An 18,555-nucleotide genomic window follows, 5' to 3' on the forward strand; every position below is an offset into this window, starting at 1 on the left:
CAGTTTTTAATTTTATGTGATGCTAAAAATCTTGATTCTACCCCCCGCCCCCGTTCAAACTGTTGTTTCTCAGTCTAGTTGTGTAGGACACAGCCCCCTGGCCCATGCTGGTGTTATGAGCCTTGTGCTCGCCCTGCCCCCACCCCTGGCTGAGGCACTCGGTCGCCAGTCGTTGGTCAGACGCTCACGCTGGCCACCGGCCGCTCCTGGCAGCCCACAGCAGCCCACACTGACCTCCGGCTGCTAACGGCAGCCCAGCTCCAGGGAGAGCTGTTGTCCCCAATGTTAGCTGGAGAGGGCGCAGCTCACTGGCCCATGTGGGAATTGAACCTGTGGCCTTCGTCGTTAGCAGCACAGCACTTCAACTGCCTGAGTCACTGGGCCAAAAGTCTTGGTTCTTAATATTAGCATCATTACTTACTTGTTTTAACGTATAAAATATATGTGATAGTTTTAGAATAACAGTACTGATATGAGTATTACCAACCATATGATTACTGAAAATAGTGGAAGGTTTTCTGTAGTTCTTTTTGTCCTTGGAGTACATCCCTAGGAATGTTTTGCCAAATTATTAAGATTTAAAGTCACTTGACTCAATTCCTCAGTATGCCACCAACTTGTTACACATTTAGATTCATTTATTTTATTTTAAAGAATAGCTTCTTTTTAAATTTTGTTGCAAGTTTATTAAACATTTTCATGGTTCCCAGTCAAAATAAAAATTTTCAGAACTCTAGCTTTCATTCCCTGTTTCTTCCCTCCATAGGTAACTGTTTTTAGTTGTCGCTTTATCTTTCTAGTGTGGGTGTGTGTGTAAACACAATCCTCTTTCTTAGAAAATGCTACCATACGATACCAGCTTTTCTCCATCGTGTTTTTTAACGTAACAGCGCATCATGAGGTTCACACCAGGGAATGCATAGCATTTTATCAGGTTGGGTATATTATAGAAAAAAACTAATTTTTAAAAAAATTTGGGGGTGCGGTCTGATGCCTCAATTGGTTAGAGTGCAGGCTCTTAACAACAAGGTGGCCGGTTCGATTCCCACATGGGCCAGTGAGCTGCGCCTCCACAGCTAGATTGAAGACAACGACTTGACATGGAGCTGATGGGTCCTGGAAAAAAGACAACACACTGTTCCCCAATATTCCCCAATAAAAACAAAATATTTGGGCTTTAATCAGTGTGTCTCCCTCACATAAATAGCATCGATTTTGCTCTTTGTCCAGTTACAGGCTCTCAGTAATTCTGGCGTCTCACAGGCACATTGCTTGTCTAGGCCGGGATTTCCTTACATGTCAAATGAGAGACTTGGCCTGGAAGCTCACGATGCGTGATTTTAGGTGGAGAGACTGCAGATGAGTAAAATACACCTGAGAGCAGCTCTCAGGCAACAGAATGTGCACCTTGTAGCAAACAGGTGGAGGTGGTCGGGACCAGTAGATGGCGGTGATGAAATTGACAGGTCTGAATTCGTGACAGGAAGTCAGAATCGGGACAGTTCTGCGTGGGCAGCTGGCTAGGTGGTGTGTCACTCCCTGAGCTGGGAGCAGGTTGTTTGGGGGTAGGTGAGGGTAGGTGGGGGTGGGTCAGCTAGGTGTGGGAAGCACTGAAGGTGACAAGTTCCATGTTGGCCGTGCTGAGGACGAGGCCCCTGTGCAGTAGGACAAACCACATCAGGCTGTGTGGGCGCTCAGACAGTGGGGTGCTCGAGCTAGAGGCGTGTTTGTGCCGATCTGGTGTGTGAGGCCTTGGGAGGGCACGCGAGGACCCAGCAGGTGTGTGGAGAAAAGAAGAGATGAACAGCTGCTGCCTTTAAACCACAGGTGGAAATGGGGGGTGTACGGAAGAGACTGGGAAGGCGCAGAGGTGAGTGCCAGTGGTTTTTGAAATCGCCTGCTGCATTCTACAGGGTCATTTAAATGTTGTAATCCACTCCTTCACAGGGCCACGCATTACGCTTTTCACTCATTTTCAAGTGCACTTGGTGCTCCAGGAGCTCGAACCTGATCACACACCTGCCGTGCCTGCCCCTCCCACAGCCCAGGGGCCTCAGGGCAGCACCCACCTGGAAAGGTGCTGCCTGCTCCTGGTTGTCCAGTGGGCCGAGCTCTCTGGGCCCTCGGCGTTGCTTCCCGCTCCTGTCCACGTGGCCCTGGACCAGGCGAGGCTCAGCATCTTTGCCCCAGTTGGGGTTGAGTGAATGCTTTACAAACTCCTAAGTCGTAGGAACCAAGCAGTATTGGCAGTGCTGGGCCTCAGGTAGCTATTGTTTTCCTAAAGGATTTAAGCTGTGGTTTAATAGGCTCTTTTCCAGCTGTCGGCCTGCATCTGTCTGTCTGTCTGTCTTTTTCTCCCTCCTCAGTGGGGCTTTTGATATGTGATTATGATCTGCCTGTTCGTTTGGATAAGCATCTAGTCTCCTGTCGTGGCCAGTAAGCCACAGGCCCTGTCCCTTGGAGGAGCATTTGGCATCAGGTGTCATGGAGAGTCAGCACGATGTCTGCATAAATATGGATCGCCAGGAAACTTACCAACAGACACCTGTCTGCTGACGGGTTTCTTCCTCCTCCCTTTATTGCCATCACTTGGATGAGATTTTTGATTTCCCGGCTGGGCTTGATGTTGAGCTCGTTTTTCTGTATTCCTGTGGCGTTTCGTACTTTCTTTCTGGCAGGAGCCATTTTCTTTGTTTATCTGATGCTTCCCTTTTTTGGTTTTCCCCGGGCTTTCCAGTTCTTGGAACACCCTTTGTCAGCAGATGTACTTTTGTTTCCAGTTTCTAATCTCCAAGTAAAATGTAGCTCAACTTAAACCACAGAAGTCGGGAACATAGAATAAGTGATTAGAGCCCTGGCGGCGCAAAGGAAAGTGAGAGGCGCGCGGGCCGCCCTTTGCAGTGTCTCTAAGCACAGACGCGCCTCAGTTGTGAGAGGGGCTTCCTGAGCGGCTGACAAACGAAATGTTAGGAAGCGAGTTTCTCACACAGGGGTTTTTGTCATTTGGGTAAAAATGTGGCCTCGAGACACAATAAGTTCATGCCTAAACATGTAGCAAACAGTAAATAATGTGATAATGGAGTAATAAGTCTACTCAAAGGAAACTGCAGAATCAGAGTTCTGAACTAAGAATGCCAGGCGCTGTGGCAGGCAGGCCCGGCCTTGGCGTGGGCCCAGGACACCAGCCCCAGGCCGCAGCCCCCGGGGTCTGTGGTGTGGGCTCCTGCTCAGCGCCTCCGAGAGCACCCACACTTGCCCTTTGTGTAGTTTCCTTAGTGCTCCGCCCTGTAGGGTGTCTGCTGTTACTGCGCAGCAGGACATTGTTCCTGATGTGTATGGACGTGAACGTCCTTCCCACACCTGGTGTGAGAACAGCCTGGGAGGTGAGGCGTTGGCCGCGGCCCAGGTTCCCATCGCCTGTGTGGCCCCATGTGCTAACCAGAGGCACGTGGCCCCAGCCTCTGGGTGTTGTAACCTCCGAGCTGCTTCCCAAATCCGCTGCGAACGTCAGGCCCAAGTCCCGACAGTGCTTCCGCTGCCACCTCCTTCGTGCCTTTGACGGAGCTTGTGTAACTTGTCCTCCATCGACACAATAATTATTATCAGTACGACAGAATTTCATTAACCTGTAATTGTCACATCTAAACTTCAGGATTAAGGTAAACTAATTTTATACCCAGGCATAAGCAAGTGAAAATGTATTTGTATTTAAATCAAGAAATCTAGTCAAGTTTTCCACAGTCCCCATTTTGGAAGGTTCCGAAGAGGTGACCTGGCTTATTGACCGCCGCTTCCGGCAGTCGGGCCACGTGTGGAGCACACATGGGGTTTCTGGCCCCTGCACACACAGAGTCACAGAGTGGGAATGACCATCACAGATATGTTAGAAAAACTTAGCATTTAACTTTGTATGTTTGTTTTAGAGAATTATAATAAGAACCAAGGAACCTCCTTTTTAATAGAAGTTTTTAAGTTTGGGGGCCTTTGAACGTGGCGTTAGCTTTTGTGACTGTGCTTAGAGTAGATGCCGTTGTTCCAGCCTGGGTGTAAGAAACGGCTGGCTCACTGTGGTCCATGTTTGATGTTGGCAGTCGCCCCATGGCCACTTATTTCTCTGCATTTAATTTAAAACATTATTTCCTGGAGCTTAGTCTTTTGTTGCTTTCCGATGTCTTTATTTCTCTCCACTGTCAATTTTCTATTAAAACACATCAAGATATCAAATTCTTTGGATCTCAGTATGGACAGAATTGTATCAGGTTGCAGTGTTCTAACCATTTTGTAATGTTGTTACTGCTATTAGTTTCTGCTGGGGTTGGTGAGGAGTGGTTATCAGACTATGTGTGATGAAGTGAGATTAGGGGATCTAAGCTCCTCAGACCTTTTATTTTTCTTATTAAATTTTTTTTTTTACATTTTTTATTAAAAAACTCCATCACTTAAACCATTTGAAATGTACATCAGCGGTTTCTAGTATATTCACAATGTTAGACAACTATCACCACTATCTGATTCCAGGACATTTTCATCGTCCCCAAAAGAAACTCCATACCCACTAAGACACATCCGTTATTCTCTCTTTGGCAACAGCTAATCTGCTTTCTGTCTCTGTGGATTTGCCTGTTCTGGACATTCCATGTTAATAGAGTCACACAATACGTGGGCTTTTCCCCCTGACTTTTATCATGTAGCATAATGTCCATTCACGTTGTAGCACATTCGTGTCAGTACTTCATTCCTTTCTATGGCTGAATAGTGGTCCGTGGTGTGGACAGAGCACATTTTGTTCATCCAGTCATCCCTTGATGGCATTTGGGCTGTTCATACTTTTTGTTTACTATGAATAATGGCTATGAACATTCCTGTACAAGTGTTTATATAAACATGTTTTCAGTTCTCTTGGGTGTATACGTAGGCGTAGAATTGCTGGGTCATGTGGTAACTCTGTGTTTAACTTTTCAAGGAACTGCCAGGCAGTTTTCCACAGTGCTGCCCTATTTCATGTTTCTACTAACAGTGCATTAGAGTTCCTATTTTTCCACATCCTCACCAAAACTTGTTATTTTACCGTTGTTTTTGGGTTTTTTTTGGTTTGTTTTTTTATAGCCATGCTGGTGGGTATGAAATGATAACTCGTGGTTTCCATTTCCATTTCCCTGATGACTGGTGATGTTGAACATCTTTTCATGAGCTTGTTTGTTGTCTATTTCTGTACCTTCTTTGGAGAAACGTTTACTCAGATCCTTTGCCCATTTTTAAATTGTGTTGTTTGTCTTGTTCAGTTGTAGGAGTTCTTTATATATTCTGTGTACTAGTTCCTTATCAGATATGTGATTTGCAGATATTTTCTCCCATTTTGTGGTCTTTTCACATTCTTTATAATGTTCTTTTATGTATAAAAGTTTTCAAATTTGGTGAAGTCCAATGGATCTGTTTTTTTGTTTTTTTTTTCTTTTCTTGATTCTGCTTTTGGTGTCACAGCTAAGAATCCCTTGCCAAATTCAAGGTCGTGAAGATTTACCCGTGTTTCTGAGTTTTGTGGTGTTAGCTCTTATATTTTAGTGCTCGATCCATTTTTAGTTTGTGTATATGGAGTGAGGTAAAGGTCCAAGTTCATTCTTCGGCCTTTGGTTACCCACTTGTGCCAGGGACTATTTTTTCCCCACTAAATGGTCTTGCCATCCTCGTCAAAAACCACTTAGCCATGGATGTATGGGCTTATGTCTGGACTGTCAGTTCTATACCATTGGTCTATATGTGTGTCCTTATGCTGGTACTAAACTGTTTTGATTACTGTAGTTTTGTAGTAGTAAGTTTGAGAAGTGTGTCTTCCCACTTTGTGTTTCTTTTTCAATGTTGTTTTGGCTCCTTGGAGTCCCTTGTAAGTCCTATGAATTTGAAGGTCAGATTTTTCATTTCTGTAAAAGAAAGGCCATTGGAATTTTGGTAGGAATTGTATTGAATCTGTAGATTGCTTTGGTGGTGTATTAGTCAGAGTTCTCCAGAGAAACAGAACTGTGTGTGTGTGTGTGTGTGTGTGTGTGTGTGTGTGTGTAAAGAGATATTTGTTATAAGGAATTGGCTCTCACACAATTATGGAGGCAGACAAGCCCGGAGATTTGCAGGTTGTGTTGGCAAGCTGGAGACTCAGGAGAGCCCATAGCTTAGTTCCTGTGCAGAGCCCAGCAGGCTTGAGATCCAGGAAGAGCTGATGTTTCAGTTCAAGTCCAAAGGCAGGAAAAGGTGATGTGTCAGTTTGAAGGCAGTCAGACAGAAAGCATCCTCCTTGCTTGGGGGAGGCTCAGCCTTTCTGTTCTATCCAGGCCTTTGATTGGATGAGGTCTACCCTCACTGGGGAGGGCAGTCTGCTTTGCTGTCTACCAATTTAAATGCTAATCTCATCCTACACCCTCACAGAATCACCTAGAATAATGTTTGACAAAATCACTAGGCACCTGTGGCCCAGTCAAGTTGGCACACAAAATTAACCATCATAAGTAGTATTGCTTTCATAACAACATTAAGTCTTCCAATCCGACATAGATTTGTTGTGGAACAAACAAATGTCTTGTCATTTAATAGTGTCTTCTTTGATTTCTTTCAGCAACTGGTTTGTAGTTTTCAGTGAACAAATCTTTCAGCTCCTTGGTTAAATTTATTCCTAGGTATTTTATGCTTTTAGATGCTATTGTAAATGGAATTTCTTTTTAAATTGTTTATTGCTGAGATACAGAAGCCCAACTGATGTTTCTGTGTTGATCTTATACCCTGCAACTTTGATGACTTCATGTATTAGCTGTAGTTGTTTTTCTTATGAATTCTTTGGGATGTTCTACACATAGGATCATGTCATCTGTGAATAGAGACAGTTTTACTTCTTCCTTTCTAATTTGGATGGCTTGTTTGTGTGTGTGCCTGATTGCTCTGGCTAGAACTTCCAGTGTAGTGTTGAGTATCGGTGGTGAGAGTGCATGCTTTCCTTCTGCCTGGTCTCAGAGGGAAAGCCTTGTCTTTCACCATTAAGTGTGGGCTTTTCATGGGTATCCTTAGCATGTCGAGGCGGTTCCTTTTATTCGATGTTTTCTGGGGGTTTTTAGGATGAAGGGTGTTTGATTTCGTCAGACGCTTTTTCTATATCAGTTTAGGTGATCATGTGTTGTTGTTTTTTTCCCTCTTGTTGTGTTACTTTGATACACTACATTGATTTTTTTTTTAACCATCCTTGCCTTTCTGGGATAAATCCTACTTGGTCATGTGTAATACCCTTAATATGCTGTTGATTCGGTTTTCTAGTATTTTGTTGAAGGATAGTTTTGTTGAAGGACAGTTTTGCTGAATATAGGATACTTAGTTCATTTTTTAATCTCAGCCCTTTGAACATGTCATCCCATTGTCTTCTGTCCTCCACGGTTTCTGATGAGATATCAACTATTAATCTTATTGAGGAAATTCTTGTATGTGAAGAGTTGCTTCTCACTTGCTGCTTTCAAAATTCTGTCTTTGACTTTCATCAATTCAATTATAATTTGGATTAGTGTGGGTGTCTTGAATTTTACCCTCCATGGAATTTGTTGAGCTTCCTGGATGTGCAAATTAATATTTTTCACCAAATATGGGAAGTTTTTGTCCATTATTTCTTCAGATATTCTTTTCACCCCTTTCTCTCCCTCCTCTCCTTTCTTGGACTCCCATAATATATATGTTGGTATGATTGATGGTGAGCCTCTGTTCATTTTCATTTTTATTTTTCCCTTCATTACTTAGATTGGATAAACTCAGTTCACTTATCTTCAAATCTCAACTGACCAATCTTCAAGTTCTCTAATTCTTTCTTTTGCCTGCTCAGTCCTGCTGTTGAGCCCCTCTAGTAAATATTTCATTTCAGTTATTGTGCTTTTTAACTCCAGAATGTCTGTTTGATTCCTTTTTAGAAATTGTCTTTATTGATACTCCCCTATTTCATGAGACATAATTTTGATGGTTTCTTCTAGTTCTTTGGACACAGTTTCCTTTATCTCTTTGAACACATGTCTAATAGCTGATTTAAAGTCTTTATAAGTCAAATGCCTAGGTTTTCTTCTGGATGTTTTCTATTACTTGCGCTTTTTCCTATACTTCCTTGTTTCTTTGCATGCCTTAGAATTATTTTTGAAAATGGAACGTTTTTTAATATTATAATGTGGCCAGTCTGGAAAAGAGACTCTCTCCCCTCTTCAGGATTTGTTGTTGCTACTTGTTACAGTTGTTTGTGTAATGACCTTTTTGAGCTAATTTTGTAAAGTTTATATGCGTTATTTTGTGTGGTCGCTGAAGTCCTTTCCATTCGCATAGTGGTCAGCTAGTGATTGGACAGAGATTTCCTTAGGGGCCTGGAATCAAAGTCATCTCCCAGTCTTTCAGCTGGGGTCTGTGTGAGTGTTGGTATGCCTTCCACTCAGCCAGGCAGCTGACAGCTCTGCCTCAGCCTTCACTTGCTGCTTATGCAGAGCCTGAAGGTCAGCCAGAGGCGAGAGCTTTGGGCCTTCTCAGGTCTTTCCTGAGTGTACACAGGCCCTGGGCATTTGTGGGCTCTTCTAGATTCCCAGGAATGCATTGGAACTTTTCAAAGCCCTTGTTTCCCAGCTTTTCCTGTCAACCTTCTGGTTAGTCTGTTTGCCTCAAGTCTGATTGAGTGCCCCAGGCTGCAGTGACTAATACATTTGCCTGGGAGTGTTTTCAGCAACCCCGCTCCAGCAGCCACCTCAGCACTGGGAGAATTCGGAGTTTGGTGAGTGAGGTACAGGCAGGCCCTTTGAGCTTACCTTGTAAGGAGCACCCAGATAGGTCAAAACAAACCACCGAAAAGAGTTCTTTGTAATGAGGCCTTCTCTGCTCCCCACACTCCCCCCAACCAAGTACATGTGCCGGATTGCAGGCTTTCTTCCAGGTGCTACCTCTCGGGGGATGGGACCACGTCCATGCCACTGAGCTCATGGTTTCTACCAGGATTAGAGAATTTATCGTACTTGAGTGTTCCTCTGATTGCTGCAAGCTTTAGGTTAGTTTCCCACATTCCAAAAACATTGTTTCTGACAGGTTTTGCCAGTTTTTTTCTTGCTTTATTGAAGGATGGACTTTTGGAGTTCCTTACTCAGCCATTTTTACTGACATCAGTCACTAGTCTGTTCCTAACATGGTGACCCATTTTGAGTTTGCGTAATTACATTCACCCCACCTGATTTCAGAAAGATTTCAAGATAGCTTACAAAGGTAAATTATGAAAAAACAGTAAATTATTATTGGTAATATTTGTTGTGTGCCTGTTGGTTGGAGGGCATTCCAGTAAAAACCTTGCCCTTCCTTGTTGCTATTGAAAACTTGGTCCTACAGACAGAAATGTTGTTTCCTTTGGTGATCCTGAGGTTTTTGCCCTCCCTGTTACAGCGGTGGGGCGCCAGGGAAACCGAAGCACATTCACCTCAGTGGTTTCTCCTTCACGTGACTGTGCGTGTGGTCTTAAGGTGATACACCACCTTAGTGTTTAACTTGGGGAGTGCTCACTATTGTCTGTCTAGTTTGATTGTGAAAATGCTGCCTCCAGTGGTTATTTTCCTGAGTCCTCAGGACACAATAGGTAGGTAGAGGTCTTATTTGAAGACTTAAAGACATTGTTCCTCTTGCCTCATTGTTTTAGGGGTTGACTAGGTGGTTCTTACACTTCAAAGGAGAGCTGACTTCCCGTGGTGACAGTTGATGGTGGGTGCAGATTGGGATTGTCCGTAAACCTGAGTGGCTCATCATCCACCGGCCCGACACCTGCCAGCTGTCTAGCCCCTGCTTCTCCGTGGGCCACTGAGGCCCACAGGCCATCTCACAGCTACGAAGGTCACGGGCCTGCCTGCGGGGCCCTGCTCGCTGGGGTTCATCTCCGTAAGCTTTTGTTTAGGAAGAATATTTTCCTTCAGCACTTTGACTGTTTGACATCGTGGCTCATTTGCTAGTTTTATTTGAGCAGAATATCCTTCTTCTGCAAATGGCTCTGTGGTAGAATTAGAACTGCTTTCTGGTTTGGTTCCATAGGTACTGGTTGTTCCTTTCTCATCAGTGTCACCCATAAGCTAATTGGAATATTTTTAAAAGGCCAAGACATGGATAATTTGACTATATTACTATTAAGAACTTCTCTTCATTAAAAGACATATAAAGTCAGGCCACAAACTGGGGCGAAGACATACACATACGCCCAGTAAAGAAGGAGCAGTCAGAACACATGAATACCCCACACACCAACGTGGTAGAAGACAGTAGCCCAGTTAAAGATGGCAAGGAGACGTATCACGGAAGGAAGCCCAGTGACCCATGAGCTTATGGGAACACGCTACACCTGTGTAATTATCAGAGTACGGAAGGGAGAGCCCGTGTGCTTCTGGCGTTACCCAGGGCCAGGGAGCACGTGGCTCGCAGGGCTTGATGCGGGCCTGCTTTGGGGAGCAGTTTGGCCCAGGGGCCACGCGTGCCACCTGCACACCAGCAGCCGCTCCGTGCTCTGGAGGTCGAGTCGGCAGCCTCTCTGTGAAGCGCACGGTGGTAACATGCTGGGCTTTGTGCACCCCATGTGGCCTTGTCACCTAGTTGCTTTTGTTTCATTTGTGTGTCTGTTTAACCCCTTAAAATCTAAAAAGCATTCTTAGCTCAAGGATGGTCACAGCAGGTCATTCGGAAGAGCAGAAACTGGGAAGTGATGAGACAGTGGTAAGTACATCACAGAATATTATACAGCAGTGAAAATGAATGAACTATATCAACGGCACGCAACAAAGAGATGGATATTTATAACGGGTGACCGGGACTACATATGGTATGATGTCATTTTTATGCAGTTAAAAACAGGCAAAAGAAGAAAAATATATAGGATAGCAAGAGAATTCTAAATACAAAGTTCAGGCTGCATTATGCTTTTGGAGAGAGGCAGGCAGATGTCTGAGAAAGGAGCACAGAGGGAAATTTCAACTGTTAAGTGGGTGGTGTGTTCCGGAGGTCATTTTTTGTTGTTGTTATAGTCTTACCTTGCATGTAAATTACACATGATCTTTTGTATGTGTCACCTAATACATTTTCTGAAAGGCAAGGAAGGATACCAGCGAGGGAGGTCTTAGCAGCCACCTGCCTGTCCTCCCTGAAGCAGTGCTTTCGGAACCAGAGCCTTGCAGAGTTCATCACCCGGGAGGGCAGGAGGCAGGTGCCTAAGCAGCTGTCGTGAAGTGACCTCCAGCGTAGCCTTACACAGCTGTGATGGGAACGCGCAGGAGTGGAGCCGGCCTTGTTCTGGAACAGTAGTGAGCCCACTGTGCCTTCCCCACAGAATGGCCTTGGAACCTATGTCAGAAACCAGCTGACCATAAATGCAGGGGGTTATTTCTGGCTCTCCGTTGTTTCACTGATCTGTGCGTCTGTGTCTGTCCTCGTGCCAGTACCATTGTCCTTGCTGATTTGTGCTAAGTTTGGAAATCACGATGTGGGAGTCCTCTAACTTTGTTATTTTTCAAGATTGTTGTGTCCATTCTGGGTCCCTTGCATTTCTCAATGAATTTTAGGGTCAGCTGATTTCGGGGGGTGCGGAAAAAAGAAGGCTGGGATTTTCCTAGGGGTTGGGACGAGCCTGTAGCCCAGCTCGGGGAGTGTTAACCTCTTAGCAATGTCAAGTCTTTCAGGCCACAAACAGGGCTGTCTTTCCATTTGCTCGGCTCTGTAATGTCTTTCACAATGTTGTACGATTTCTGGCACACACATCTTGCCTTCATTTGGTTACATTTATTCCTAGACGCTGTATTCTTTTTGATGTTGTTATAAATGGACTGTTTTCTTAATTTCATTTTTAGATTGTCTGTTGCTAGTGTATAGAAATACGGTTGACTTTGATATATTGATCTTGTAGGCTGCAACTTGGCTGAACAAGTTTATTCAACTAGTTTTCAGTTGATTCCTTAATATGTTTTATATGCAAGATTCTATCTTCTGAAAATAGAAATAGTTTTACTTCTTCCTTTCCAATCTGGATGCCTCTTATTTCTTTGTCTTGCTTAATTGCTGAGCGGAGCATTTTGAAGACAGGCCGAGCCGTCTAAGATGAGGAAACAGGCGATTGTCAGCTTCCCGTCCTGCTGGCAGGAGGACGTAGCTTCTGTGCGCAGTGCTGCAGTTAGCAGGGGGTCGTAGCGACAGCCTGGGGACGCCTGACAGAGCTTGAGAACGAGGGATCGCATGCCTTCCACGTGACAAGGACAGGAGAGGCTCGGAGTGGGAGTGCTGTGCCCACGCAGAGCGGTCAGTGCCAGGCGCCCGCCTGCCCGCCCCCGCCCAGAACCCCCACTGCCAGACCCCCCTCCGCAGCCACCTAACAGTGCTGTCTGCCGCTCCCCTCGTCCTCTGAGGATTGGAATTATGCCACAGTCAGTCAGGAAGCCTTGATCTCCCTCAAACAGGTGACATCTTCCTCCTTTGGGGACGCACAGCCCTTCGCAGCTTCCCGGTGGTGGTTTGCATGTCTGCTGCTTGTTTCCATCTCCCTCCCAGCTCCCTCAGAGCTATCTAAGGGCGGGAACAATCTCCGTCCCTCCTCTGTCCCTTGATGTGTGACGCACAGAGCTGCTTATGCTGTAGGTGCCCAGTGCACTTGTTGAAATAAAATAGTTGGTTTGGCAAACCTTTGCCGAGTCACCCACCTGAAGAAGGTTCTCCCACACGTGGAGAAGGATGATGGGTCTGCCCTCGAGTGTTCCCGGGCTGCATCTGCTGCCCAGCCCACAGGCGGTGACGTCCACGGGAAGTGGCGACCATGGGAGAACCCTGATGTTTCCACCGCAATGTGGCCAGCAGACTCTCGGAGAAAAAACTGCCAGGGCTGAAGTAAAGTGGGAAGCATCAGTGTTTGATGAAACAGGCTGTTGTCCTCTACAGTAATTCTTAGTTTACTAACCATCGGAAGAAGTGTACAGTGTACAGTAACCTTTTGGAAGGCAGTTTGGCGATGGGGATAATATCTACGACCCCACAGGTCTGTGGCTCTGTGCTTGCCTAAGTGGACAGAAATACATGTTCAGGAATGTTGTCCCAATTGTCCATGGCAGCAAAACATCCAGACTGGCCTAACGTCCCCTGAGGAGAACTGGTCACATAAATGTGGGAAGGCATGCACTGGGGTACTGTGTGGCCCCTCAGAATTATACGGGGTCCTTGCATGCTGCTACGGAGAAGTGTGCAGGATAAGTCATTGGTGACAAAAGAAAGATATAGGTTAGTTTGCATGTGCGGTGCAGTTTGTGTGCAAGAAAAAATATATATTTTCTCATGTGTGATTTGCCATTTCGGGACATGTGTGCCCTTGCACAGAACACCAGGCTGGAGCATCAGCCTCTGGAACCTGATTCTTTTCCCTTTACACCCATGTCTTAGTTTGTTGTTTTCTTGGAGAACATGTACTGTTATAATATAAATGAAAATCTCATCACGCCCTCTTGCATCAGGCAGGTCCACAGTATCAGGCATGTGCAGTTTCAGTTTTAGAGTCTTACGTTTTAAAGTATGTGACTGTATATATAACAAGGTAACCAAACCCAAATAGAACCATTTGGAACAGTTACTTTATAGTATTCTTTGTTTAGATTTTAAGTTGAGATATAATTCACGTACCGTGAAATTCACCCCTTTAAAGTGGATAGTCCAGTGGTTTTTAGAGTAATTGCAGAGCTGTGCCGTCATCCCCATTATCCAGTTCCGGAACCTCTCGATCACCCCAGCAAGAAACCCCAGGTCCATTAGTGACACTTGCCTCCCCCAGCCCCTGGCAACCTTGGAGCGGCTTTCTATCGCTGGATTTGCGTGTTCTGGACATTTCATTCTCTCTGTTAACTCAGCGAATGTGTATTGAGTACCTTCTACACATCAGGCACTATTCTAGGTACCTGGGGTTTGTCAGTCAACAAAACAGATCAAAATCCACGTCATCAGGCGCTTACATTCTACTGAAGAAAGAGACAGTAAACACAAATCACGCCGTCCTGGAAGGCAGGAGTGCCGTGGGGAAAGCGCACACAGGGCCCAAGGGATTGCGTACATGGGGCTGGCCAGGGTGGACGTCCTTGAGAAGGTGGGGACGTGCATTCCAGGAGCGGGGCCCCTCGAGCACCTGCGGGAAAAGTGCCCCACGTGGAGAGCGGGAGAGGACAGCAGGTTGGCTCCTGGTCCCCGCTTTCCTGACAGGCAGCAATCGTGGGGGTACCTTCCTACTTCGCGTCTTAATGAGCAGGATTTTGACCACCATGTCTGTGAGCACAGGGCTGCTGGCCTTTTGAGGTCATTTTGAAAACCCTTTTGGTTTCACAAATTGACAGATTTCACTGGAGGCTCCCACACTGCCACAGTAATGTTCTATTTTGTTAAAACTAACCCAAGTGTGGCTTGAGCACCAGTTAATTTATCTGTCAGATGAGCTGCTGGCATTCACGCCCAAACATCCCTGGGCATGAAACATTCATTCTTTCAGCCTCAGAAAGGACTGAGTGCAGCGTGAGGACCACGGCCCACGGGGAACAGCAGACGCATTGTGCACGGCCATGCTGACCGGAGAAGAGGGGAGAGGGGAGGGTCCTCAGGACCTCGTGAGTGGAAAGCGTTGGGCTCTTCTTGTAAGAGCAGGAATCGATGGACCGAGGAAGGCCACAGTGTAGTTTGGAAGACACTTCCTGTGTAGGTCACCAGAGGTGCGCCACACACCCAGGCTGGGGTCTTTGCGGTTCATGTCAGGAGCTGCACACTTTGTCCCTTGATGGGAACCTGCATGTGGGTACCAGCCATCTGCACACTTGTCACCATGTGCGGTGGGAGAGCCTGTCCAGATGGCACAGGACGCCCATCCAGTCCCTCTGTCCCCGAGCACGGGAGTGCCCGTACATCCACAGTGGGTGTACAGTGCAAGGACTTGAAATGAGATGGGGGCAGGCGGACGGCAAGCGCCCATCTGTCACCCAGCCTGGGGCACTGTGGGCGCACTCTTGTGGGGTGACACAGTGAAGAGTAGGGCCAGGAGTTCGCACACCATCAGACAGTAGGTGCTGCTGTCAGAATGAGATGCCATCCCAGTGTGACAAGCCGCCCCAACTCACGTCCTCGAGACAGTCATCGGCAGTGAGACAACAAGGAAATAAAATTGGTGGAGAATGGCTTTTGCTTGGGCCAAACATCAGAATGAGGCCTAGAAGTTGGAGTCACGGCAAATGAAGTAGCATTTGTGTGTTAAAGGACCTTGCAAATACAATGTGCACCTTTTAGGAAGTTTTTCGAATAGCAGTGTGAACAGTAGTGTCTGGGTGAAGTAGAGAGAAGGGGTACATTTGGTGTCCTGGTCCCATCACATGCTGAAGTCAGGATGTTCCTTAAAACTGCAAAGAGACGCAGCTCTCAGGCACTTTTGCTTTTCCAATGCTGTGTTTGTTATTTCCTCGTTCCGGATAACGTGATAGCCCTCTACTTATTTTCTGTTCTTTTTTCCCAACAGAAATTCTCTTTCTTAAAATGGAGTCAAGTAAAAAGATGGACCCTTCCAGCTCACTGCAGACCAACCCACCACTGAAGCTGCACCCTGACCGTAGCGCCGGGACTTCAGTTTTCGTCCCTGAACAAGGAGGTTACAAAGAAAGGTTCGTGAAGACCGTGGAGGACAAGTACAAGTGCGAGAAGTGCCGCCTGGCGCTGTGCAACCCCAAGCAGACCGAGTGTGGGCACCGCTTCTGTGAGACCTGCATGGCGGCCGTGCTGAGGTAGGCGTCGGCCACCCGGTCTGCGTTCACTGTGCGTGTCGGCTTCTCCAGCCTCGCTCTTCCACCCACTTCTTCACTCATTTCTCTAACATACAAGCTCTAGAGAGTTCAGAGCTCTGAGGAAACCCAGTCAATTCTCAGAGGCCAGCGTGGGAATCATTTAGGGAAACCCAGTAGGACACGTACCTGAGTTTAAGGGGCCCCTGACCTGTGGCCTGGACCCCCCCAGCCCCATCCGCAGACTCCTGTCTTCTCCCACAAGCATCTCCTGTAAAGTCTCCTGCTCCCGCCGCCTTCCTGATAGCGCTGGCCACTCCAGTTCCCGCCCCCCCCCCCCCCGCGCCCCCGCCCTCATCCGTGTTGCTAAGTGTTATCAAGGAGCCCACAGTCCTTGGAGACACCCATCAGCAGATAGCGGAGTGCTCTGGTGTGCAGGGCAGAGGGGGCAGCGTCAGCAGGAGGGGCCGGACACGTCCCCAGCCTGAGTGAGCTGACCCCGCACGTGTGAGTGGAACACGCGCCGAGCCCCTGGGAGCCCTGGACAGCTGAGTACTGATGCCGTTCTAGAATCACAGGCGGTTAGCACGGCAGGCCGGAGTCTTAGGGCAGAAGTAACACCGGCCAAGAAAACTGCTTCGTTCACCCTGCAGGTATTTTCTGGGAGTGGTGCTGGGCACGGGGGTTACGGCAGGACGCGCTCAGACTCGGGCCCCATCAGGGCACACGGGCCTGAGAAGGCTGCCGCCCCCTCGGGACTCCGCTGAGCGCGGCCACCGGCCTCCCTCCCCACCGCCCTCCTCCGGGTGCTCCCAGCTGTGCTCCTTCCTGAGCACTGACCCCAGACAGTGAACTCAGCTTCCCTGCTTGTGAGGAAAGTAATTCTTTACGTCGAGCTTGGTGGTGGCCGTGACTCGGGCACCGGATCTCTGGCCTGCGGGCTGGGGGGCGCACCCAGGGACTGGTCCCCCTGTGCTTCCGCCCCTTTTCTGCTCCCGACTCTCTGCCTGCTCCCTGCTTTGCAGGTGTCAGGGGAGCCCACCCAGATGCTGCTCAGCCCTGGCTCTAAGGACGGGCAGATTCACACGATTGAAACAGTTCCGCACAAGCTCTGTATTAGTGTAGTCTGAACGAAGCAGCTTTTCTTATAAACTGCATCCCTTTCGTGCCGTCACCCCTCAGGTCTCCCACCTGCCTTTCCAGGCCTGTGGAGCCTGCGGCCCCAGCCTTGCTGCCTCCTCCTTGAAGCCTCCGCTGGTCCTCCTGGAGCCCCGAGGCAGGGCTGTGGCAGTAGGCAGGGCTCATGCTTAGGTTTTATTTTTAATCTCTAGGAGGTGGTTTCCAGGCCCAGGATGGGGTGAGAAGTCCAAAAAAGGCAGCTTGGGAGCCGTGGCTCATGTCCTGAGTATAGGGACAAGAATGGCAGAGGAGATGGGTGGCTCCTTTAAATTCCCGTGCTGTGTAGGTCTGTGGGATTGCACTGGCCTTTCAACACCGTGAAGAAAAAGAGCTGCGGAGAAAGCAGCAGGTCCTAAAGAGCTGGCTGCTCGCACTGCAGAGTGCGCCGCAGACAGCTAGTTTTGGTTTCTGAAATAAAATTTCACTTTTAATTGAAAGGGGCTTTCCAAATGGGACTGATCTAGCTGTTCTACTTACAGACTTCCTTACGGAAAACGACTGTTAGAAATGCTTTTGCCCTTTTCTTCGTATTTAAACCAAACTCCCTGGCACCCTGAAGCTCTGATTGCCGCCCGGAGCTCCCGCAGCTGCTCGGCCGGCAGGGGATCAGCGTGTCCAGGGCCGTCCGCTCTAACGTGTCGTGTGTTTCCCCTCAGCTCCTCAAGCCCCAAATGCACTGCGTGTCAAGAAAGCATCATCAAAGATAAGGTATTCTGGGTGTTTAATAAATTGTTTTGTGCAATGTTTTCAGCTGGGCAGTTTGCCTCCAGGGCTCCAGCGCTCCGTTGTTGTCTCAGAGTGTGACAGTTGGTACAGCAGGGTCGGGTCATGGGACCGTGTCACCTAAGCACGTGGACAGACAGGGCAGGCCTGCTCGGTGGCTGCCCAGCTGTGGGCGCTCAACGCGGAGCTTCACCCTCTGAGGCTCTCCTCACCTGTCACAGGTGTCCCCCCCCAGGAGTAAAGGGGCCAGTGCACGCACAGTGCAGACGGGTGCTCGGGCCTCTGTCCCGGACTTACAAACACGTGCTCGTCTGAGGGCTTCCTTTGGGTTTGCCCTCACCCTGTCCCCCACGCAGCGTCTCAGTCATTGGACACGTGTAGATTTCAGCCCCTTTCCTCCCCCGTGTGATTGTGTGTACAGTGAAAGCTCGTGGGTATCACTGCAGAGCACGGGGGGCCACCCAGGTCGCCCACCAGCTCCCCAACTGGGGCCCCGACCCCTTCTCATGGTGTCTCTGTGGTCATCCACACGCTGCCAGACCTGCCGGCACACTTTTAGTCTGAAATGACTCGTTCTTAAAGTACTTAAAATATCAATAAAAATGTGTAATTCTGATATTTTGATTAATGAACCTAACAGTTTTTTAACTGTAGATCATTAAACTGTACAGTAAAATTCTTGCTCTGGGGTTTTCCTGTCTGACACACTGCAGGTTGGGCCCGTTGTCAGGGCAGCCAGGCGAGTGCAGGGATTGGAGGGTTGCTGGGGACGAGGTGCCCCTGGCCGGCCAGGGCAAGGGTGTCGGGTGGACCTGCTCTGGACAGTTAGACGGGATTGGCCAAATGGCAACAGACTTTTCCT

At 47.8% G+C, this 18,555-nt stretch overlaps 1 protein-coding gene across 3 annotated transcripts in view; it reads left to right on the forward strand.

The window, feature by feature from the left end:
- The window catches only part of TRAF3 (TNF receptor associated factor 3), a 105,387-nt gene that overhangs the window by 62,171 nt on the left and 24,661 nt on the right, over positions 1-18,555 (forward strand). For all 3 annotated transcript variants that reach the window (XM_074326892.2, XM_074326893.2, XM_074326891.2), the window contains 2 exons: positions 15,533-15,794; positions 17,627-17,678. In XM_074326892.2, the coding sequence (XP_074182993.1) occupies positions 15,550-15,794; positions 17,627-17,678 (297 nt within the window). In that variant the 5' untranslated portion in view covers positions 15,533-15,549. The remainder of the gene's footprint in view (positions 1-15,532; positions 15,795-17,626; positions 17,679-18,555) is intronic.

Source organism: Rhinolophus sinicus, chromosome 3 (assembly GCF_057876585.1).
Source record: "Rhinolophus sinicus isolate RSI-liver-muscle chromosome 3, RSI-T2T, whole genome shotgun sequence".
In the NCBI taxonomy this organism is placed as follows: Eukaryota; Metazoa; Chordata; class Mammalia; order Chiroptera; family Rhinolophidae; genus Rhinolophus; species Rhinolophus sinicus.